General features: G+C 39.8%; 1 protein-coding gene across 1 annotated transcript in view; it reads left to right on the forward strand.

Annotated features, from left to right (window-relative positions):
• The first annotated feature begins 701 nt into the window (after positions 1-701).
• Positions 702-25,207, forward strand: part of LRRC2 (leucine rich repeat containing 2) — a 74,323-nt gene continuing 49,817 nt past the window's right edge. The window contains exons 1-2 of the mRNA XM_082782608.1: positions 702-805; positions 12,569-12,714. Coding sequence (XP_082638734.1) covers positions 12,590-12,714 — 125 coding nt within the window. The 5' untranslated portion in view covers positions 702-805; positions 12,569-12,589. The remainder of the gene's footprint in view (positions 806-12,568; positions 12,715-25,207) is intronic.

Below are 25,207 nucleotides of genomic sequence, written 5' to 3' on the forward strand. Positions count from 1 at the left end.
CCTATTCCCATCCCTGTCCTGTTATTCTCCCCATGGAGGTGCCTGGATCTGGTGCAACCTCTGCTGCCCTTTTACTGGCTGGGGAGGTTGGACCAGCCCAGCTTGCAGGTCCTTCTCTGCTGCACCCATGGGGAACCCCAGTCCCTGTGAGCCCTCCCGGCAAGCCGCAAAAGAACTGCCAGCCCTCAAGGCACACTGACAGACATGATATACCAGAGTGATATTTTTTTTCAGTGGCAACACTCAGCAAACAGGAATATTGTCATCCATTCTCAGCAGTAGTCATAAAAAAATGAGCAAGTAAAAGTAGTATTTGCTATAAATCAATCATTCATGGCAACTGCACAGTGAGTGTCTGTGTGCATGTGTGTCTATTTATCTCTCACACTTGTACAGACTTAGGAAGGAAGACAGAGTATGTACCAGGGAAATACTGAGTATCTTTATTGTGTTGATTCTCCTTTTGCTTTTCCAAGGAAAATACATAAGCACGAATAACATTAGTTCTGTTACACTTTGGTGGAAATGAGATGCTGCCCTCAGCACCGCTGTTTCTCGTCCTATGTTGAGTCATGCAGTATAGATATTTTATCCTGCCAATGCCTCTGCTGTAAGACCACAGATCATGTTATCACTTTACAAATATAGCATATTAGTACATCTGGAAAGCTAGTCACGCTGTGGGGTTCAGACAGGTCTGGCTGGCCACGAGCTGTACTGCTGCTATAAACAACCTCTGTGTCCCAAATTAAATAACCACAGAGTACACTCAGGAGCTCTGGACACTCGTGTTCTTTAGTAGTAGGTAAGTGACAGATTTGCTGATTGTTGTATTTCTTCATATGTGTGGGGTCAAGGTAGGAAATAGCAGTGAAAGTGAAATGTCGTTATCAGGTCTTTGCTGCTGCTACTGTGCTGTGGATTTTTAAGTGTTAATGTATATGGGAAAACAGCTGAAATACAAGGCATTAATCCAAAGTGATGTGTTTGCTGGATACCTTTAAAGATAGTAAGCTTCACCCCATATGTTTTTTCCTCTAAATACATTTACATGTGACAAATCCAAACTGTATAATTTAGGAAAGCTTTCAAGACTCCAGCTACTTGCTCACTCCATGACTCATTTGTAGTAAACCCTTGCTATTACATCTCAAGGACATATGCTGGTGTGTGAATGATTTTCAATAAAAAAATGATTGGGGTAGTTTGGTCATATATCTTTGTTGTCTGTCAAAATTTAGAGTGGAGCTTAAAAAGAGTTATAGAAGTTCAGTTTCTGAAGGCCACTTACAGCTAATCTAACATGGTATAGGAAATCCAACTTGCCAAATATTTTGTGAGCAAAACCTTTCATTTAAAGTCAAATGTTGTCATCATTGACATATTACTTTCTGTAGGCTAAATGGTACAGACCAGTTCGCCTCCTTTTGGTAGTAGTTAACTCAGCACTGTTGCCAGGATCAAAAAGGATCCTACCAAAGAGTTTCATTCACTTTGCTCAGAGAAAAGGTGGAGGTGAAGAACTGCTACAAGAAGGATGCCCAGCTGTCTATGCCACCTGTTTCTCCTATCTACAGGCATGAGAGAATGTGGTGGAAAATTCTAAGGCTACATCAGTGGCCAGGGAAGAAAACTGAGGTAATACAGCTGTGGTGGGGTTTGGACCACTTAAGCTAAGCTAACTTAGCTGCTGAAGTAGTTAAAAACAGCATATTATCTTGCTTATCTAAATTGTTTGTTCTATCATCTTAAATCATGTAATCTGAGTTTTTAGGCTATGAGCATTTTACTCAACATATGAGTAAATTTGAAATGACTAAAAGGCTTGAGTCATAGGTCAGACATGGGTTTTTGCTCACTTTCTGCAACATGGGAAGATGCAGGTAGTAGGATAGAATTCTTCTTAGTTCAGTGCATGGAAAATGGACCTAGAGAGCAAAAGGACGTAGTAAAAATTTTGTCTATTCTCTGTTATCTGGCTATTCTCAATTAGGAAATGCAATCTAAAATAATATTTCTAATGGTGTCACCCATAAAACTAACTCCACAAGCTGCTGCCAGTGTATGAAAGATAACTCTAGTAGTCCTTCTTCCTGGAGATGGCCAAAGCCCATTATCCATATGCTGAATGTAAATAAGTCCATTAAAGGTTCTGCTAAAAAAAAATAAAAATAAAAATCAATGACATAAAACAGGTCTGAGAACCCTGAGACTGTAGCTTTCTGCTTAATTAAAATAATAATATATGAAAGTTTCCATGTTTTGTTCATTGGTACTGTGCGCAAATTTATTTGTCATGTGTCTTTGAATAAGTAATTGATTTGGAGTATTTCTAATTCTTAATACATTCTCTAGCTTTTTGAGGATTTTTTTGTCTACTACCCATGACAATTGTTTTCATCTGCTGATTACAGCTATATTCGTAGATTCAACCACTTTTAAAAATATTTAATATACTTTTGAGCTCACTGTTATTCCTTTGACAAAAAACAACCTTAAAATACATCCCCATCAGACCTCTCTCAATCTTGAGAGAAATAGACCTCTCTTCAGTAATGCCCTGTGAAAAAATAAAGAATGGCTTTGTGTCATAGACATCCAGTGTTTTGTTAGCTACATTGCCAGTGGAAGAATCACCTTGAATAATTAGTCAGCTCACTGAAGTGTTAGGGGAATACATCTGTAATAAATCCCCTTGCATATGTGACATCTATCATGCTTAATGGTAAACATATCAGTGCTACAAGAGTTGAAGTACAAGGATTCAGCTGTAATTCAGCTGCTAATTAATCCATAATTAAAGACCTAATTAATGAACAGCCCAGTGAAAAATTATCTGAAAATCAAGATGCGAAGACTGGAGTGATAAAGGGGAATCTTTGTGAGACTGGTTATTTTACATCAAGAATACCAACTGATTAATGAGAACTGTCAGTAAGATATTGTGCTGCAGCACTGGACAATAAGAAATATGCTTAGAAAAATGTGTGGAAACCAAGCTCAGCCCTTCAATGTCTATATTCACCTTTTTTTTTTTTTTTTAATGTTTATGTTTATTTTAATTATCATTTGTACTTTTTTTTTTTTTTTTTTTTTTTTTTTGATGTTCATAGTTAGGTATTCTTACCTGAAGTATAAGTAATAGGTTAAGAAAAAAATATTTGTTCGATTAGCTCTGGTATATAAACTATGAAAAAGTTATTTATTTATGTGTTAAAGAGGCTAATGTCAGATTTTGTCCTTAAAAAACTCTTTTATATAATAAATAGAAAACTCAAAAATAACTTGATTTATCAGAGCATTTAGGATTAAGAACTGTGATATGCAAATACACTAATTTCTGAAATTAACTTCAGTGAAAGCTGGACTACTAAATAGTTTGGAAATGTTGCTGTCTATGTTTGTTTATCTAGGAGCTGGCTGCCTGAGAATGCGCTCTTGAGAGAGCAGGAGGGAACATTTCAAACTCCCAAAACATCTGGGCTTGTGTCCAGGTGTCAGGACTGCTTTCTTAAGCCTGAAGCAGCTTGTTCCTTTTCTCTTCTATTTACTTTGTGGTGCAGCAGCATTTACTGGATCTCTACAGACCCAGGGCTTCTAGGGGATTACCTGCCATGATGCACAGGGTTTCCCTGCCTACACGTTCTCCCTTTAAGCATGCATATATGATCTGAGGTGTGATCTAACTTGGGTCCCTTACCTGAAACTCTGACTGGTAAATCTGCACATTTGGCAGGTTTAGCTACAGATAAACCTGCAAAACTTCTGGGGAGAATAATTCCCTGATGGTGTAGAGTAAGCTTGTTTTACCAGCAGAAGTACTGTGTAGGGAAAAACAGCTTCCTGCTCTGCAGTCCCCTCCCACTTCCAAAGTAGCACTGCCCCATTTAAGAATTGCGCAGTTAGCATACCATAATTGTATTCTGTGGCCAGTGTCACCCTTTCGATTGCTCTTGCAAGCATCGTGCATCTGTAATTTAATCTTTCCTTGATAACACAAAAAATGTGTTTAATTGGTATACAAAGGTCAGGTTCCTTTTGAATTATTTAAAGACTCGTGAGATAAATAACTTGATCATTCTGAAGCATTCAATGTGTGAGTCAGCTTACTTCCTAAGAAATTATTTACAGGATTCGTAGGAGACATGTTCACTCATGCTTTCCCCTATGTAATCCTGCCAGTAATATTCATGAAACCTTAGCAGATCTCCCACATGGATTATCTGAAAGAAAAAGGGCTCAAGTGAACAAGACCATTAAACAAATTGAAGAAAGAAAAACATTAATATTTTGGTTACTCAGCAATGGAAAGTTTATACAGTGTTATTTTTGAAGGCAACCGAGACCCATATAAACTCTGAAGGATTGTAACAGAGACTAATATTGGCTGTATTAGTAGTTAGCGGAACTATGTTGGACAGCTTTCTGACTAAAGGGATGACATGGGTTTTGTTCTATAGAATACACACTGCACAGGCAAGTTGGCCAGTATTAACACTGACACCAGCTGTGTTCGGATGAGGCTAGACTATAATATAATAAAGCAAATGTAATTTTGGCATATGACTAACTGTATTAAACACACTCTGGACAAGACAGAGATAACCTTGACAAACAGCAAGAAGCTTTAAAAGAGTTGATATAGTCAGTTCTGGAAGGCCATGTGGTCATCATATCTAAGATGACTCTTACCCTATGCTCCACGACTTTCCTTTCAAAAGATGTTGCTTCTCAGAGCATCTATATATCTCAGGTGCTGAGATGAAGGCAGAAATGTTGCAAACTGTTCATTCAATGAAACTGATGATCTGAAGTGCACTTCTATAAGATTTCTGTGTGGAATTCAGTGCTACTTTTAGCTTACCTGTCCTTAAGCAGTTTGCTTCTTCAAGATCAGACAGGTCATGCTATTGTGTTGAACACACAGGTAACTTACATGAAACTCCTTCAGCATCAAAGACAGAGTTGCAGAAAAGCACTCCCATTTAAACAAACAAACAAAAACCACCACAACAAAAACAAAATAAAACAAGTTGCCTAAGTGGTCCAGCATAGCCCAGTTTTGCCCAGTTTTGCTACACTTCCAGATGTATTGCAAGTTATCATTTTTCTCCTTTTTCCCAACCCCAGTTAAACATCAAAACAAAACAACAAACAAAGAGTCAAATTCTCTGGTAACAGAGGCCAAATAAGAACAAAAACAACAGAGTGGTCAAGACAGCAATGGCTGTTGTCAAAAATGGCCAGGGAATTGCCTAGCAGGTCTATGGCATACCTGTAAATCATAGAATCACAGAATAACAGAATAGCTTGGGTTGAAGGGGATTTTAAAGAAAATCTAGTTCCAACCATCCATTAGGTCAGGCTGCACCATTCTAATAGATCAACATCCTTCTTGTGCAGGGGACCCTAAACACAAGGGGATGACATAGCAGTAACTGAAGGGCGCGAGGGATTTTAGGAGGTAGCATACTAAATCTGAGAATAACCATACATAGAAATAATAAAGATTATAGACGTTACAAGGCAGATGCCTTCTTTTTTATTCTGTAGTTTTTCAACACCTTACCAAACAGATCTTAGTCTAGAGCTCCTGGGTCCTGCTACTGTGGAAAGAAGTCCAAGGGGGATGCTAGAGAGCTGTCTGGGTGCCTTTAGGTCAATTTACACAATAAAATAAAATAAATGATAAAATAAAAGTAATCCATGAATATACTTAAGCAGATGCTTTTACAAGAAATAACATTTGGCATTAATGTTTTATTATTTCAATGAAAACACGATGAGTGTCATCACTAAGATTTTGATTTTTTTTTTTCTCACCTAATCCTCCAAATGCTTAAGTGTGTTAGTATTCTTTAGCACATAAGAAATGCCTTTGATTTTAATAGGTATATTTATATATGTAGTAGTATGAATAAAATTTTTACAAAATAGTAAAATAATAGTTCTGTCTTCTTCTTAAGACCAGAAATCTCAATAAAATATTTGTAAAGGTCTTTGTTTTGTTCAGTGCTTACAGGGACAACATATAGCAATCAGAGAATTAAAACAATACAGAGTGTCATTGTGTAAGCATGCACATCTGCTCAGCTTCAACTGGCCCAAAGAGGCAGTAGATTATTAAATTGCCTGGAAAGAAATAAAAATTGGTTTCAGTGTTGAAGTGGAGCCTGAAGTAGAGCAAGGCTGAGAGACTTCTTGAGGAGAGGGGATTTTTAAGGTTCTCTAGTGAAAGCATGGGGCTCTGGAAAGATGACATTGAGAAAAAATATTGTAGACATAGTACCTCAGACTGAAAGCACAGCCCTCATGGGAAGAAAAGTAAATTCCTTTTTTAGAATGTAGATTGGATAAAAGTTACCTTTAAGGATTCTCGTGTATGCATTATTGGTGAAAACTAGGTATGACCTAGTTTTCCTTATTGAGGAAAAGAATATGTTGCAATAGCCATAGTGCTGAAAGGGATTTTTTTTTAAATATTTTTTAATATGATTATTATTAAAGATAATATTTTTGTTCTCACTTTCTCTTCCACCTTTCTCTTTCTGAGGAAAAATATAAAAAGAAGGAATGAGAAAAAGAAAAGGAAACATCTCTGCCGTTAGTTCAAGTTTCACTGGTTAAAGACTCTAGTGTCACTTTGCCACATAGTGCAAATACTTATTCTTAAAAAGCTCTTTTAATGTTGAAAGTAATTACTTAAAATATATTTTACTTAAAAATATTGCCTAAAAAGTAATGTGTACCTAATTCCGAAAGGAAAACTTTTCAATCATTAAAAAAAATATTTAACCTAATAGTCAGCTTTACTTCTGAGATAACTATTGCGAAAAAAATTAGACAAGAAATAAGGCTGACTTCCCAGTATGTTGTCTTTTAAGGATATTGGTTAAAGCCCTGTAGATTACTTCTCTGGAGGTGTAAATGACCAGGGATAAGATCATTGGCTTCCATAGGCGCACACAGAGAACCGTTTTTTTTTTTTTTTTTTTTTTTTTTTTTCCGCAAGTGATTCTTTTGTAAATTACATCTTTGCCTTCTCTCTCTCTCTCTCTCTTTTTTTTTTTTTTTTTTTTTTTTTTTTTTTTTTTTTCTCCCCCTCTGGAAAGCACTGTGCTATCATACACTACTCAAGAGCCTTACTTTTGTAATCTATCTCACTAATAACTCATAAGACTGAATGAACATTATAACAGTACATCATATAAGAAAGGTGAGCTGATGATCCACAGCATTGTATAGATATACATATCACCCAAGGAAGATGGCATTAAGTTGCAAACTCTGCCTCGTTATGAAGCAGGGCTTTGCAGATGCTGGCTCCATAGTCGGGACTTGTCCTTATCGAAAACAAAGTTGCCTATTACTTGTGGAAGAAATAAATTGTATATGAATATCTCTATCTATCTATCTATCTATCTATCTATCTATCTATCATCTATCTACTTATCTATCATCTATCTACTTATCTATCATGATTGTTTTTCACTTACTGCTTTGTTGATGGGTTGGGTAATCCTCACAAGAATGACCAAACTAGTCCTTAATGAACATGTATGGGGTGTTAAAGGAGCAATGCTGAATTACAAAAGGATGGGGAAACTGGAGGGAGAAGAGGGCTGAAGTATGTGTATAACAACCATCTCTACACATCCTTCTTTTAGTGTAGCAGTTGGAATAGGTGACTGCTTTGAGTGTGGCAATTTGACTACGTGACCTCCAGAGCCCCCCTCACACATTCTGTGATTAGTAACAAAGGGTAAAATATACATAGTGATTATCTGTGAAGATTCTATGTATGGGAAGGAAAACAGGTGTGGAATGCTAGTTGAAGGGAAGTTAAAAGAAGTCTATAATGAGGCATGTCTCAACTCAGAGGTAACTTCCCATCTGTGACTACAATGTGATAGATTCGGTTCTTGTGCAGGCCTAATACAATGATTGGAAGAAAGCAATTGTTGTGTGTGAGCTTGAATAGGATCATCTCTATGTTCTAGAAATAGAAATTATTTTTGGTAGCTGTTTTCTCCATCTCAAATTCTTTCCACACATGAGTAAGCACCCTGAAGAACCTGCTCTTGGTATCAGATTAGTCTACTATCTTCCTGCTTGCCAGACTCCCTTTCCTGGACAACATCTGTAACATGTCATAATGAATGGCACCTGAACTTGGAGAGAAATATGGTTAATTCTTTATGCCCATGTTTCATGCCATCCTGGTTGATTCTCTTTGTTCATATTTCAGCCCCAAAATTCTGTGAATTTTGTTGAGTGGCCTTTTCTGAGCTGTAGCTAGCAACAAACTTTTGTGTTTATCCTGTTGAACATTTCTAGAACCTTACCACCATATGATCTAATCAGGATTTGTAGCTCTGTTCATTTTGAACAGATTAGTCCTCAGGAGTTATGATGGACACCTCTCACCTCCCACCCCTATTCCTCTTGTACTTGGACTTACCATTGAAGAGAAACTCCAATGCATCACTGTTTAATCCAATATGTGGATAGAAGTTGTATAAAGTTTTCCATCCTGAGCATATAATAAATCAGTGTCTCAATAAAGAACAGATGACTTAACATGAGAGACAGGAAGGCGGGGAACAAGTCAAGAAAATAGAGTACTTTCACAGTTCATTCAGACTTTTTGTTGATTAAGGCCATCTAGTTCCAGCAGAGGTCAAGTGTCCAGCTGCCACTTCACTGTCTCTCAGCGATTCAGCTCCTGCAATAGCCCTTCTACCAAAACAGAGTGCTATGAGTTGATCTATTAAAATGAATTAGATCCTGAAGAGTGACTGCAGCTACTGTGAGGAGGAAGTTCTGGTTACCGTGTTTCTTGATTTAGACAATGGAGGAGAGTGCTTTATTTTAGGTGATAACCAGTTTCCTATAAATTAATTGTGAAAACATTTTAGGAAGGTGCGTCTGATTATAGATAAACCATTCCACTGAGAATAAGGTCACCGTTCTCATTACACTGCTATTAATGGGGTTTTGACTCAGCTGTTCTCAGCAGTCAGTTCCAGGTAGGCTATGAACAATTTTTTGCTTCATTGTTAATGCTTGTAAGGATAAACAAGCAATGGGAGAAGTTTTATGTTCACCAAAGATAGCAGATATCTAACCATCCTAAAATAGAGAAGATTTTGTTGTCCAAAAATATCAGTCTCTGTGTATCAGTATCTCTGTGCTAGCATTTGGATGTTTTTATTAAGGATGTTTCTTACTAACATGACAAATAAGGTGGACAGGTAGGAACTTTTCCTTTTGGTATACATCTTCATAATTCATTTTAATCCACACTACATGTCTTCCAGAGGACATTACAGTGTTTTGCTGGCTCAGAAGATATTATTCCTCTATGTGTTATGTATTATAGAGAGATCTATATGTAAAGAGAAAAGGGACAGTTATGATAGTACAAGAGGAAAAATGCAGAAGAGAGAATATTTCTCCCTTCCTCCTCAGTATTATAACAGAAGGACAGAGAAATTGGGCCATTTTCAATAGCCCCAACTGAAGGATGTAGAGCTTGGAAAAAATTATTACAGGCAGGTCTGAGAAAAACATAATAGCTGAAAACTTAAAATACCCAGTAAAGAAAATGGCAGATTGCTTTTTCAGTTATCAGTGGATGTTCCAATGGTGCCTCCCTCCCTCCCTCCCTCCCTCCCTTCCTTCCTTCCTTCCGTTCTTCCTTCTTCCTTCCTTCCTTCCTTCCTTCCTTCCTTCCTTCCTTCCTTCCTTCCTTCCTTCCTTCCTTCCTTCCTTCCTTCCTTCCTTCCTTCCTTCCTTCCTTCCTTCCTTCCTTCCTTCCTTCCTTCCTTCCTTCCTTCCTTCCTTTCTTCCTTCCTTCCTTCCTTCCTTTCTTTCTTTCTTTCTTTCTTTCTTTCTTTCTTTCTTTCTTTCTTTCTTTCTTTCTTTCTTTCTTTCTTTCTTTCTTTCTTTCTTTCTTTCTTTCTTTCTTTCTTTCTTTCTTTCTTTCTTTCTTTCTTTCTTTCTTTCTTTCTTTCTCTTGTTCTCACTTTCTCTTTCTCTCTCTCTCCCTCTCCCTATCTTTCTTTCTTTTGAAAACTGAATGGTATAATAAAAGTGGAATCTAATGAAGTCTCAATCTATGGAAACCTCAAAGTATAAATAGCTGATTTTGCTTTTCTCTTTTTCTATATGAAAACAATTATTTTTAAAAAGCTTCAATGTTCTGTTTTGTAAGACTTGTTCACAGTGGTCCAGCACATGAACTAATAATGACAGAAATGATCTGTACCTGTATTTCATGAAAAAAATTGTGTTGTGAGGATTACACCCTCACCAGTGACTCCGGGCAAGACAGCAAGAGTGCTGTTTTACCTGTTTCTCAAGATTTATACTTATATTTGTTAGTGATTTGTTTCCTTTTTGATACTGAACCATTCCTACAGATTAGTATGGGACACCATATTGCTATTCACACTATGTTTCATAAGATGCAAATCCAAGGTTTTCTCTTGTGGTAGTTAAAGGTGCTCCAGCATGTTTTTTCCCTCGTCAAGTTGCAAGATGATACAGTTCCTATTTGGCCAAGCTCAGTGATGTTCCCCTTTAAAGAGAATGAGAACTTTGTGATGAACTTTGGGAAAAGAAAGTTTTTTTGTTTTGTTTTGTTTTGTTTTGTTTGTTGTTTTTTGTTTTTGTTTTTTTAACTGAATAGGGAAGGATTGGTGAGCTGGGATCCAGTTCAGCTCAGTTCTTAACATCACATTAAAGATGGCCTCAGGTTGTAATACTTTGGTATTAACTCTTGAATTGTTGGGAGATTAACTTGGCATTGCTAGTTGGTTGAGGGAGGTGATAACCGCTCTACTCTGTGCTGGTATGGCCTCACCTAAAGTACTGTGGCCTCACCGCAAGTACTGTGTGCAGCTCTGGGCACCACAGTACAAAAAGGACATTAAACCGTTGGAGAGTGTCCAGAGGAGGGCGACAAAGATGGTGAAGGGCCTAGAAAGGAAGACATACGAGGAGCAGCTGAGGTCACTGGGCATGTTCAGCTTGGAGAAGAGGAAGCTGAGGGGGGACTTCATTGTGGTATACAACTTCCTCACGAGGGGGAGTGGAGAGGCAGATGACATATTCTCTGTAAACACCAGTGATAGGACCGGCAGGAATGGTGTTAAGCTGAGGTAGGCGAAGTTTAGGCTGGACATCAGGAAGAGGTTCTTCAATGAGAGGGTGGTTGCACACTGGAACAGGCTCCCCAGTGAAGTAGTCACTGCACCAAGCCTGTCTGAATTTAAAAAGTGATTGGACTGTGCACTTAGTCATATGGTCTAAACTTTTGGGCAGACATGTGCGGTGCCAGGAGTTGGACTTGATGATCCTTATGGGTCCCTTCCAACTTGGGATATTCTATGATTCTATGATTTACATGTCCTAGTAAATGGGGATCTTATCTTTGCAGAAGGTAAGTTTTTATTTTGTGTTATAGGACAGATCTTTTAACTAATTTCAGAGTGTCCTGGTTACAGTTAGAACAGAATTAATTTTCTTCCTAGTAGCTGGTTGAATGTGGTATTTTGGCTTAGGATGAGAAGAGTGCTGATATCACCCCGATGTTTTAATTGTTGCAGAGCAGTGCTTATACCAAGCCAAGGACATCTCAGCCTTTTGCTCTGTCCTGCCAACAGGCAGGCTGGGGGTGCAGTAAGAGCTGGGAGGGGACAGACCCAGGACAGGTGACCCAAACTAGCCCAAGGGGTATTCCATACCATCTGACGTCATGCTAAACAATATATAGGGGTGGGTAGCCGGGGGAGGGGGCCGGACTGCTCAGGGTTAGGCTGGGCATCAGTCAGCGGGTGGTGAGCAATTGCATTGTGCATCACTTGTTTGTACATATTATTATTAGTAGTACTATTATCATCATTGTATTATTATTATTATTATTGTTATTATTATTTTCCTGTCTCATTAAACTGTCTTTATCTCAACTCATGGGCTTCACTTTCCATTTCTCTCCCCCGTCCCAGAGAGGGAGGGGGAGGGTGAGCGAACGGCTGCGTGGTGTTTAGCTGGTGGCCGTGTTAAACCACGACATAGAGATAAACACCTACAGTTACAGTAGGACAGGATTACTTAGGTCCATAAAAATCATTATGGTAGGAATTCACGACGGAGTGCTTTTGCATGATTTATGATGAATAAATACTGTATTAGTTCTCATTTTAACACTAGTTACATAAATTGCTACAACCACAAAGTCCTTAAAGTTATTTTCATCAGTGTTACTTAATCAAATTGGTAGTTTATTGCAACTGTGTCTTCATCTTTGACAGGGAAAAGTGCAAGTATTCCAGAAAATTTAACATTTATCTGTAGCCATTAATTTTATATAGAAATACCTTGTGTATAACATTAATTACTGCTAGCACAAAACACTACCAAAAATAGGTAAGATAGAAAGCATGTTATGTTAATATTTCTTTTGATTTTTTTTTCCTCTTAAGCTTAACGAAACATGATTGTTCAGTCCCTTATTTTTCTCATTGTTCTCTCCCAAAGTGATCATGATGGCTTCTTCTTGCAGGAGAAGCTTAATGTCAACAGTATGGGGCATCAGGTGATAATATTTGACTTTTCTCTCATAAGAGGACTGTGGGAAACTCGAGTTAAGAAGAACAAAGAACGTCAGAGGAAAGAGAAAGAAAGATTAGAAAAAAGCTCATTAGAGAAGTAAGCCAAATTTTCTTTCTTTCTTTTCTTTTTTTTTTTTTTTTTAATTGAAATCATTATTATCCATTATATTGGAATATACTAAGCATTATTAGACTGTTTTTTATTTGTGTGTGTGTTTGTGTGAGATTTCTTGAGTTCATACTGCTTTCTCATAAAGGATTTTAAGAGAAGTATAATACATGCTATGTACTAACTATGCATGTATTTCATTTGCCCCATTCTTTCCTATGTAAATTGTGATCTAGTGATGGTGTATTTCGCTTGTCTACTGTGAAGATTTAATCTGAAGAGAAAAATCATACATTTCATACCTTTCTAATGCTTGTATGCTATAGTGCTTTTTACTATGGAATTCATGAAAACATGCTCATAAAATACAGTATGGCAAAATACTTAAAATCTTATTGAGTTGACAAGAGAAGTAAAATGATTGCAATAAATGGACATATACAAATATTTCTGAATAGAAGAGAGAACGTAGAAAAAAAAAAACAAACACTACCAGAAGATTTTTTTGTTGTTCAGATATTAAAAAGACCCTTGATTATAGAGCTTATACCACTAATCATTATTTTATATATATATTTAACTTACTGTTTCTTTAAGCAATATTTTGCTTTCTTTATGTATGTCCCTATTAGAGACACTGAAATATTACACTGTGCTGGCAATATTAGAAATATATGACTTATCGTTTTTTTCCCCTCTGAGGAGAGAACAAAGCAATAAAAATCACTTCATGCTTTAAAAATAAAAGACACAATGTTAAACAGTGCCCTCATTTAAGGATACTAGATCTTGGTGCAACATTTTGAAGATCTGACTTAAAGATTCTGACTATCAGTGCAGCTATGCTGACCTTGCAGCAGAACAGCTTGGTTAAGAGGAGATCAGGGAAATGTACAGTTTGATTGCCTTTTCTGTATGAACTTTCTCTTCAAAACATTCATAGTGACAATCTTGCTTCTCTCATCTTTACATAAATCCTATGTTAAAAAACATAATCCTAAGAAAATAAAGAAGAAGAAGAAAAAAAAGATCTTCCTTCAGATTAACAAAAATAAGTTTTCTTTTTGGTATGAGCTGAGGGGCAGAGGAAGTTTGCTGTTGTAAGTGTTCATGATGGTGGAAAATAGAAGTGAAGTCATTTGTGTTGAAATCTCATTAAATCTGATTTCTGTCCCAGCTGTTATATCACAGAATCAAAGAATGGCTGAAGTTGAAAGGGACCTCAGAAGGTAATCTGGTTCAACCCCCCTGCTCAAGCAGGGACACCTAGAGCAGGTGGCCAAGAACCATGAGGACCATGTCCTGGGAACTTGTGAGGATTTCCAATGAGGGAGACTCCATTACCTCTCTGCCTAACTTGTTCCAGTGCTGACTCATTTTCACAGTGAAGAAGTGTTTTCTGATGTTCAAAGGGAATGTTTGGTGTTTCATTTTGTGTCTACTGCCTAGTGCCCTGTCACTGGGCACTACTGAGAAGTCTATACCTCTGTCTTCTTTACAGCCCCCCTTCAGTTATTTATATTCGTTGATGACGTCCCCACTGAGCCTTCTCTTTTCCAGGCTCTTCCAATATTTTTCTCATAGAGATGCTCCAGTGTTTTAGCATCTTAACAGTCATTTGATGGACTGTCTCTAATAGCTCCATTTCTCTTGTATTGGGAGCCAAGAGCTGGACATAGTACTCCAGGTGAGGCCTCACCAGTGTTGAGTTGAGAAGGATTGCCTCCATGGACCTGATGTCAATGTTCGACCTAATGCAGCTCAAGACACCATTCATCTTTGTAGTGGCAAGGGTACATTGCTGTCTTGATTCCTATTTTATTTTCTGCAAAACTACTTTGCAGCTTGGTTGCTCCAGGATGTGCTTGTGTTTGGTGGTGTTCCTTATCAAATTCAGGACTTTGTAGTTCTCCTTGATGAACTTTACAAAGTTGTTTTCAGCCAATTTCTAAAGTCTGTCAAGATCCCTCTGATGGCTGCATGGACCTCTGGTGCATCAGCCTCTACTTTCACTTTTGAGTCATCTGTGAGTTTACTGAGGGTGCAGTCTATCCCCTCATCCAGATTGTTACCTAAGCTGTTAAACTGGACTGTACCCAGTACTGACCCAAGGACTACTGCACTTGTTACTGGCCTCCAAATAGACTGTGCCACTAACCACTACCCTCTGGGTCTGTCTGCTTAGCCACTTTTCAGTCCACCTCATTGCCTATTTATCCAGCCCATATTTCAACAGTGCCTCTGTGAAGATCTTATGGGGGACAGTGTGAAAGGCCTTACTGAAGAATGGGAGGACAATATTCACTGCTCTTCCCTCATCCATTAGGCCAGTCATTTCATCATAGAAGCTTATCAGGTTAAGTCAAGCATGACTTCCATTTGGTGAATACATGCTGACTACTCCTGATGACTTTTTTTCTCTTTCTTTCTTTCTTTCTTTTTTTTTTTTCTTTTTCTTTCTCTTTCATGTGGTAGGAAATGGTTTCCAGGATTAGCTGTTCCATCAGTTTCCCAGGGATCAAGACGAGGCTGAGTGGCCTGTAATACCCTGGGCCTCCTTCTTGATCTTCATGTAGATAGTAGTGACAGTTGCTTTCCCCTGGTCTTAGTGCAGTTCTCCCAGTTGCCAAAATCAACCACAAAATTTTGAGAGTGGCTTTGCAGTGATATCTGCCAACTCCCTCACAGAATCACAGAATCACAGAATCACAGAATTTCTAGGTTGGAAGAGACCTCAAGATCATCGAGTCCAACCTCTGACCTAACGCTAGCAGTCCCCACTAAACCATATCCCTAAGCTCTACATCTAAACATCTTTTAAAGACTTCCAGGGATGGTGATTCCACCACTTCCCTGGGCAGCCTGTTCCAATGTCTAACAACCCTTTCAGTAAAGAAGTTCTTCCTAACATCCAACCTAAAACTCCCCTGGCGCAACTTAAGCCCATTCCCCCTCGTCCTGTCACCAGGCACGTGGGAGAATAGACCAACCCCCACCTCGCTACAGCCTCCTTTAAGGTATCTGTAAAGAGCAATAAGGTCACCCTGAGCCTCCTTTTCTCCAGGCTGAACAAGCCCAGCTCCCTCAGCCGCTCCTCGTAGGACTTGTTCTCCAGGCCCCTCACCAGCTTCGTCGCCCTTCTCTGGACCCGCTCAAGCACCTCCATGTCCTTCTTGTAGCGAGGGGCCCAAAACATCACCTCCCTAGCCCTGCTGGTTACACTGTTTCTGATACAAGCCAGGATGCCGTTGGCCTTCTTGGCCACCTGAGCACACTGCTGACTCATATTCAGCCGACTATCAACCATTACTCCCAGGTCGTTCTCTGCCTGGCAGCTCTCCAACCACTCATCTCCCAGCCTGTAGCTCTGCTTGGGGTTATTGCGCCCCAGGTGCAGGACCCGGCACTCGGCCTTGTTAAACTTCATGCAGTTGACCTCAGCCCATCGGTGCAGCCTATCCAGATCCTCCTGCAGAGCCTTCCTACCCTCAAGCAGATCGACACACGCGCATAGCTTGGTGTCATCTGCGAACTTACTGAGGGTGCACTCGATGCCCTCGTCCAGATCATCGATGAAGATATTAAAGAGGACCGGCCCCAGCACCAAGCCCTGGGGAACGCCACTAGTGACTGGCCTCCAGCTGGACTTGACTCCATTCACCACAACTCTTTGGGCCCGGCTATCCAGCCAGTTTCTAACCCAATGAAGCGTGCGCCAGTCCAAGTCAAGAGCAGCCAGTTTCTTGAGGAGAATGTTGTGGGAGATGGTGTCAAAAGCCTTGCTGAAGTCAAGGTAGACCACATCCACAGCCTTTCCCTCATCCACCCAGCGCGTCACTTTGTCATAGAAGGAGATCAGGTTCATCAAGCAGGACCTGCCTTTCATAAAGCCATGCTGACTGGGCCTGATCGCCTGCTTACCCTGCAAGTGCTGCGTGATGACTCTCAAGAGGATCTGCTCCATGAGCTTCCCTGGTACTGAGGTCAAACTGACAGGCCTGTAGTTTCCCGGGTCTGCCCTCCGGCCCTTCTTGTAGATGGGCATCACGTTTGCTAGCCGCCAGTCAACTGGGACCTCCCCCAATAGCCAGGACTGCTGATAAATGATGGATAGTGGCTTGGCCAGCTCCTCTGCCAGTTCTCTCAGTACCCTTGGGTGGATCCCATCTGGCCCCATCGACTTGTGCACATCCAAGTGCCGTACCAGGTCACCAAACAGTTCTTTGTGGATAGTGAAGGCCACATCCTGCTCCTCATCCCCTTCCACCAGCTCATGGTACTGGGTATCCAGAGAAAAACCGGTATTGCCGCTAAAGACTGAGGCAAAGAAGGCATTAAGCACCTTCGCCTTTTCCTCATCTCTTGTAACTAAGTTTCCCCCCGCATCCAGTAAAGGATGGAGATTCTCCTTAGTCCTCCTTTTTTGTTGATGTATTTATAAAAATGTTTTTTGTTATCTTTAATGGCAGTAAAACACTTCTGGATGCACCTCAACAGGGTCCATGGACTTGTGCATGCCTAGTTTGATGAAGTGTTCCCTGGCCCTATCCTCTTTCATAAAGGACACATCTTCCTTGATCCGACATTTCAGCCTGGTCTCTGGGGCTTGGAGTCTGGTCTTTCTGGCAAAAACTGAGGAAAAGAAGGCCTTCAGAACCTTGTCCTTTTCATTGCCCTCTATAACCAGGTCTCCCATTGAATTCAACAGAAGACCCACATTTTCTCTCGTCTTTTGTATTGATGTACTTGTCAAAGCACTTCTTTTTGCCATTCCTGGCAAGATTCAATTCTATTTGGGCTTGAAGAAGTTTAAAGTTTGTACAATTCTGTTGCAGATAAAGCAGAAAACTTGCTACATTACCTCTGTCTATGTGTGCTATTCGCTCAAGGGGTGCCACTGCAGTCTTCATAAAAAGAGTATTACGGTTAGACATCCATGTGTGTAACTTCCAACTGCCTATGCAGTCGCCTTCAGAATTGATGTAAGGTCAGTCCCAATGTCAACACCCCTTGGTCATCTTTTCTTTGTCTTTTTTTTTTCTTTTTCTTTCTGGTTTTCTGTGATGCAAAAGATAAATTCTTAATTCAGTAGTACAAAAGCAAACCAGAGGTGCCAGACGTGGGGAACTTCTTTATGTAAGAAGGAAAGAAGGTAACTTTGCATGCTCTGGTAATTTCAGCTCTCACATTTTTGGTCAGCAGCACAGGTTAAAACTCATTGTGAGCTGTGTTTTCCATTTAGACAAAAACAACAACAACAAATCCACTACCATTCTCCTTTCTGTTTTCACTTATGGTTATTTGTCAGTATCCTTTCAGCTAAAAGGGTAAAGCTTGATGGTCTTTTCTGCTTTTTTCCACTAATGATGATCAAAGTCATTCTGCTATCTTCCTGTACCAACTTGAAATTTAGGGAGGAATTTGGGAGGTAATTTAAGACGAAGCAGAGAAGCAAAAGGTTCTGAGAACATCTGATGCATTCACAAATGATTTTTATTTTCTTCCTCTAGGTTGTAATTTGCATAGTCTTGTGTCTTGTGTATCTTCCTGTTAACAACCAGATTCCTCACCAGTTAATTCTACTTTTAGAGCTCCTGGAAAAAAAAAGAGCCTCTGAAATAATGCTTTGGTTCTGGTTGTGAGTGATCAGTATTTCACTCACTGAGATGAATGGCCAATTTCACATTCATTCTTATGATGTGGGCATTGTAGAGTGGATAAAGCTGATACAGTAATGGTCAAAGTCATAAAAATACTGGAAATAAAATGCAAAATGCAGTTATAAGAAAAATCTTGTTTATTTTATGAGGCACTCTGTGACCTCTGGCCTTCAGTTTCTAAAGGTCAGATCACAAGTTAGATGTTTTTCAGTGCTTTCAAAAACATTACAACATTTTTCGTGTTGTAAACTTGAAAGTATCTATAATTGTAATTACGATTAAATATCTAACAGAAGTAATGTCTCCCTGTGGAAATATATATCATTAATTCAACGAGTTGCATATGTCACCAAATTCTGGTATTCCCTTACTCAAGGATTAAAATGTTACCACTGTCAAGTAGGTCTTCTGACAGTCTAGTGCTCATTGTCAATTCAAAGAAAGAAAGTATTTTGGAAAGCATTGTAACCCAAAATGTTAAGTCCAAAAAGATATTCAAAGAAGGCAATTTCCTAAACTGTGGACTGCATTCCAGCATTTAATATTATAGATATTTACTTATGCCAGCAGCCAGAGTGAATTCCCAAGTAAGGCTGAAATTAATAGAGTTTTCCTCCAAATATACCTGTGTAACAGATGAGTTTGGAATCTGACCCACAGAGTTGTTTTTTATTTTTTTCCTTTTTTTTTTTTTTATTATTAACAAACTCTTGTTTTTCTCAAAGAGGTTATAATTCACTAATGCCCTTGAGACTGTGCAGCTCCTCATCAGCTGTGTTGCTATGAAAAATGACCTGATAATATATTGTGAAATGTAGCGTGTGTTATTTGTGGAGAAACTCCCAATTAACCTCTAGGGAACTTTGCTTGCCTTGGGAAAAGGTAATTTAGTTCATGCAAGGTCACTAAGCAGTCATGTGTAAGATATTTCTTATTTCTGCCTAAAGATTTTCTGTGACAGAAACCAACTGAATGCAAAACTTGAACTTGCAAAAATTTTGGGAATTTAGATCTTCTAGAACTGATGTAAAAGCAGCTCGCGAGTGAAACCTATTTCTACAGAACAGTACACAGATAATATTGCAAGGAACTCATATCTGTCCCTCTGAAATAGAACCATAGACTCCCAGAATGATTTGTGTTTGAAGGGACCCTGCAGATACCTAGTTCAACCTCCTCTGCCTGCCCCCCCCACCTTTCTCCCTCCATCATGGGTGGGGACAACTTCCACTAGACCAGGTTGCTCAAAGCCCCATCCAACCTGGCCTTAAACACTTCCAGGAATAGGGCATCCCCATACAGCTTAGTCCATTGTCTCACTATTCTCATAATAAAGAATTTCTTCCTAATATCTAATTCAAACATACTCCCTTTCAGTTTAAAACTATTAATGGCTGTTCTGTCACTACAGTCACTGATGAAGAGTCCATTCCAGGATTTCCTATAGGCCCTCTTCAAGTACCGGAAGGCCCCTATAAGGACTCCCCAGAGCCTTCTCTTCTCTAGGTTAAACAATTCCCAATCAGCCTGGCTTCATAGGAGAAGTGTTCCTCGGGCACCTACCATCAAATCATTGATACTCTGTCAGATCAATTTGGGTGGAATTAATTCAGTCCTTTGTCTCCCCTTTGGCTTTGTTGGACTGTAGAAATGCCATTAAATAGTTTAAGGGACCTCTGTTTTTGGGGTGCAGATATAAGTCAGCAATTGAGTGTGAAAAAGTAAAAAAGAGAGACAAACAGTACATTACTGTGGAAAAGTAATTTCATTTTACTTACATGTATGTTCTTTATCCCATTAGGCATGGCCACTCTAAATCCATAGGTTATCAAACACAAAATGTACAAAAAAAAAAGTGCACTGTTCTGTGATTATTTGTTTATGGAGGTCCATATTATGAAAGGAAATTTGTGTTAAAGCACTGTTTTGCACTACATTGTCTAGATTCTGGCAATGGTGAACAATCATAGAATCACAGAATGGCTTGGTTGCAGGGAACTTTAAAGAATATCTAGTTCCAAAACCCCTGCCACAGGAAGGGATACCACCCACTAGATCAGGTTGCACAGGGCCTCATCCAATCTGGTCTTGAACATTTCCAGGGATGGGGCATCCAGCTTCTCCGAGCAACCTGTTGCAGTGCCTCACCAACCTCTGAGTGAAGAATTTCCTCCTGACCTCTAATGTAAATCTCCCCTCATTTCCATTTGTCCAGTCATTGTCTCCCTGAGCAAAAAGTTGCTCTCCATCTTATTTATAAGACCCCTTTAAGTATTGTAAAGCTGCAATAAGGTCACACTAGAGCCTTCTCCAGGCTGAGCATCCCCAGCTCTCTCAAACTTTCTGCACAGGGGAGGCGCTTTGTCCTTTGTCAACTAATGCAGTCACTCTGTCCTAGAAGGCCACTAGATAGGCCAGGCATGATTTGCCCTTGGTGAAGCCATGCTATCTGTCTCAGATCACCTCTTTGTCTTACATGCACCTTGACATTGCTTCCAGGAGGACCTGTTCCATGATCTTGACAGGCACAGAGGTGAGGCTCACTGGTCTGTAGTTCCCTGGGTCCTCCTTTCTACCCTTTTAAAAACTGAAGTGATGTTTCCCTCTTTCCAGTCATCAGGGACTTCACCTGACTGACAGGGCTTTTCAAATATGATGGAGAGAGGCTTGGCAACTACATCAGCCAATTTCTTCAGGACCCTGGGATGCATGTCACCAGGCCCCATAGACTTGTACCTGTTTGTTTTCATCAGGTGGTCTCAAACCTGCTCTTCACTTACACTGGGAGAGACTTTGCTCCCCCAGCCCCCATCTATGGCTTCAGGGAAACAAGAGATGTGGGAAGCTTGAGACTGGCAGTGAAGACTGAGGCAAAGAAGTTGTTGAGTACCTCAGCCTTCTCCATGTCTGTTGTTATGAGTTGTCATATGTCTGAGGGGGAACACTCTCTTCGGCCTCTCTTATCTGAGCAATATACCTACAGAATCCCTTCCTGTTATTCTTTGCACCCCTTGCAAAGTACCATCTATGTACCAAAGTACCATCTGTGCCTTGGCTTTCCTGATCCTATCCATGCACATGCAGACAGCATCTCTGGCCTCTTTCCAGGCCACCTGTCCCTGTTTCCACTGCCTGTGCATTTCCTTCTTGCACCTCAGTTTGACCAGCAGAACTTGCACAGCCGTCCCTGTTTTCTGTGCTCCACACTTGCTTTCTTACACAGGGGTACATCGAGTTCCTGTGCTCTGAGAAAAACATCGTTAGGGAGTAGCCAGCTCTGTTCAGCTCTTTTGTCCATAAGGACAGTGTTCCAGGATATTGCACTCACTAGGTTTTTAAATATCTTGAATTTCACTTATAGGAAGTTCAGGGTCCTGACTGTGCTCTTTTTCAGGCCAATATTCCTCAAGATCACAAACTCAAGCAGGGCATGGTCACTGCAGCCTGGATTGCCTCCAGTCTTGACCTCTTTAATGAACTCGTCCACACTGGTGAGCACCAGGTCCAGTAATACTTCTTCTCTGGTTGGTTTGTCTAATACCTGGATCAGGAACTTATCCTCATTGCACTTCAGGAATCTCCTGGATTGCTTATATTCTGCTGTGTAGTTTTCCCAGCCTACATATGGGTTGTAGAAGTCCTCCATCATGATGAGAGCATGCAAGCATGATGCTTCCTGTAATTGAAGAAAGAATGCCTCAGCCACAGTCTCCTCTTGATCAGGTGGCCTACAGTAGACTCCAACCACAAGCCGTCCTTTATTGGTGTGGTCTTTAACTTTCACCCACAAGCATCTCCTGGCAATCAATCCCTTCCATAACAGAGAGGGCAACACTGCCTCCCCTCCTTCCCTATCTACCTCTTCGGAAGAGCTTATAGCCCTCTATTCCAGTGTTCCAGTTATGTGATCTATCCCACCACATTTCCATGATAGCAATCAGGTCATATTTGTCAAATTGCACCATGGTTTTCAACTTCTCCTGCTTGTTTCCCATGCTGCATGTGTTGGTATGAGGGGAGCTCCCAGTGGACTGACAGCTAGCAAATGTGATGCCAATCTACAAGAAGGGACAGAAGCAGGATCCAGGAAGCTACAGGCCTGTCAGTTTGACCTTGGTGCTGGGGAAGTTCATGGAGCAGATTATTTTGAATCCCATCACACAGCATCTACAGGGCAACCAGGTAGTCAAGGCCAGTCAGCATGGGTTTATGAAAGGCAGGTCCTGTTTAACAAACCTGATCTCCTTCTATGACAAGGTGACACATTCAATGGATGATGAAAATTCTATGGATGTGGTCTACCTAGACTTCTGCAAGGTTTTTGACACTGTTTCCTCCAGCATTCTCCTGGAGAAGCTGGCTGCTCATGGCTTGGATGGATGTATGCTTCATTGTGTTAAAAGCTGTCTGGGTGGCCAGGCCCACAGAGTCAAGGTGAGTGGAGTTAAATCCAGCTGGAGGCCCAGTCCCTCAGTGCTCAGTACTGGGGCCAGTTCTCTTCAATATTTCTATCAGTGATCTGTACAAGGGGATTGAGTGCACTTTCAATAAATTTTCAGACAACAACAAGTTAGTTGCAAGTGTTGATCTGTTTGAAGGTAGGAGGTCTCTACAGAGGGATCTGGATAGGCTGGATTGATGGTCTGAGGCCAACTGTATTAGGTTCAACAAGGTTAAGTGCCAGGTACTGCACTTGTTGCATAAAAATGCCATCCAATGCTACAGGTTTGGGAAAGAGTCGCTGGAAAGCTGCCCAGCAGAAAGGTGCCTGTGGGTGTTGGTCAGTAGTTTGCTGAATATAAGTCAGCAGTGTGGCCAAGAGCATCCTGGCATGTATCAGAAACACTGTGGCCAACAGGACTAGGGAAGGGATTATTCCTATGTACTCAGTTGTTGTGATTTGTTGCACTTTGAATACTATGTTCAGTTTTGGGCCCCTCATTGCAAGAAGGAGATTGAGGTTCTGGAGTATGTGGCAAAGAAGGGCAACAAAGCTGGTGAAGGGCCTAGAGAACAAGTCTTATGAAGAGTAGCTGAGGGAGCTGGGCTTGTTTAGCCTAGAAAAAAGGAGTCTCAGGTGAAACCTTATCACACAGTTACCTTAAAGAAGATTATAGTGGGGTGGATATTGGTCTCTTCTCCTAAGCATCAAGTGATAAGACAAGAGGAAATTGCCTTAAATTGTGCCAGGGGAGGTGTAGCTTGGATATTAGGGAAAATTTCTTTGCTGAAAGGGTTATGATATATTGGAATATACTGCATAGGGAAGTAGTTGAGTAACCATCCTAGGAGGTCTTCAAATAATGTGTGAATGTAGAATTTACTGACATGGTTTAATGGTGGACTTGGCAGTGTTAGGTTAAAAGTTGGACTACGTGGTCTTTTCCAACCTAAATGATTCTATGATTCTATGATATTTTTGGAAGGATTGCAACATGTTTGAAATGATTGCAATAATTGCAACATTTTTGATGTTTTTCTTTATTCTCCTTCTCAATACTCAATTCAGATTTTTTTCTAAACAAGACTAAAACTCAGTTTGGGATTGCTTAGTCCCAAACACAAATAATGAGTAACAATCTGGGAGTATTTATGGAGCACTAATAACCATTTTTGTTATTTGCCTTTGCTCTTACACACTTGCGCATACATACATCACATCTAATTTAGTGCACGCAAGTGGGTTGAAAGATAAAAGTTGCTGCTCAGCCACAATACTTGACAACCTACTAAAGAGCCTGACAGTAGGACTGAAATTAAATTAGTCCACTTGAAACTGAGGGAAATGTTACTCATCTGTCAGTAATGTTAGTCTGGGCTGAGCTCCAGTTTAACTGTGCTGCTCCTATACAAATTCCATATGATTGTTTAGTGATATTGCATGGCTAGTAATTCTGATTTAAACATCACTCAAGAGTACTAAACTGGTGTCACCATGTAGTGCTCTGGTGACAGTTTTCATCCTGATTTAGAGGAAGTACTGTCTTTTAGTGAAAATTCATTTCTTCACTTAAGATGCTTCAGCTTTTTCATCAAGATCTCCTATACAGACACTGATCAGTAGGCAATTCCAGAAGGAAGAACTATCCAAATAAACCCAATTACTCTTCAGTTACTGGGATGACTCAAATTTTTGACCACATTAATGTAAGCTTTTTGTTTTCCAAGCTGATCAGTCCTTTGAAGGCGCAATCATCAAACTTGTTCAACAGTAATTCTTTGCAATCAGGTTAATTAGATTTGTTATTTTGTTGGAGAATCTAAAATGGCAAGCAAGGAACTCCCATATCCTCAAAAGGAAATATCTATCATAAGAGATCTCAATTATGTGCTGTAAAATTTATTTTCTGTAAGTGTGGTGAGGTAACATCTGGGGAAGAATTTGTTGAAGAAAACTTCACCAAAATGGAAATACTTAAATATTCCATTTCCCTGCTGATTCTGCTTAATATCTACAGTGCATTGTCTTGAAAGCTTACTGAAAATCAGTGGTTAAGCTGTAGTAAGACTTTAATGGCTTGCCAGAAATAACTCTTCTGTACCGTCTACAGTATGCTATAGCGAAGTCTTACAGATGTGCTTTTGTGTTATAAATATAAAAGTTTGTAACATATACCTATTAGACACATGTAAATAGTTTGTAATCAGCCTGATTAAAAATAGTTAAACTATTCTGATGATTAATGTTGAAATATGGGAGTAATTAGCTGAGTTGGATCTTATATCTCATCTGGTTTCTAAGTCCAGAAAAAATATTTTTTTGTGTTTGTATTCCCACCTAAATTAGGCTTGACCAGACAAACATCCTTTATCTGAATAAT

Source organism: Aythya marila (assembly GCF_965140915.1).
Source record: "Aythya marila genome assembly, chromosome: Z".
In the NCBI taxonomy this organism is placed as follows: domain Eukaryota; kingdom Metazoa; phylum Chordata; class Aves; order Anseriformes; family Anatidae; genus Aythya; species Aythya marila.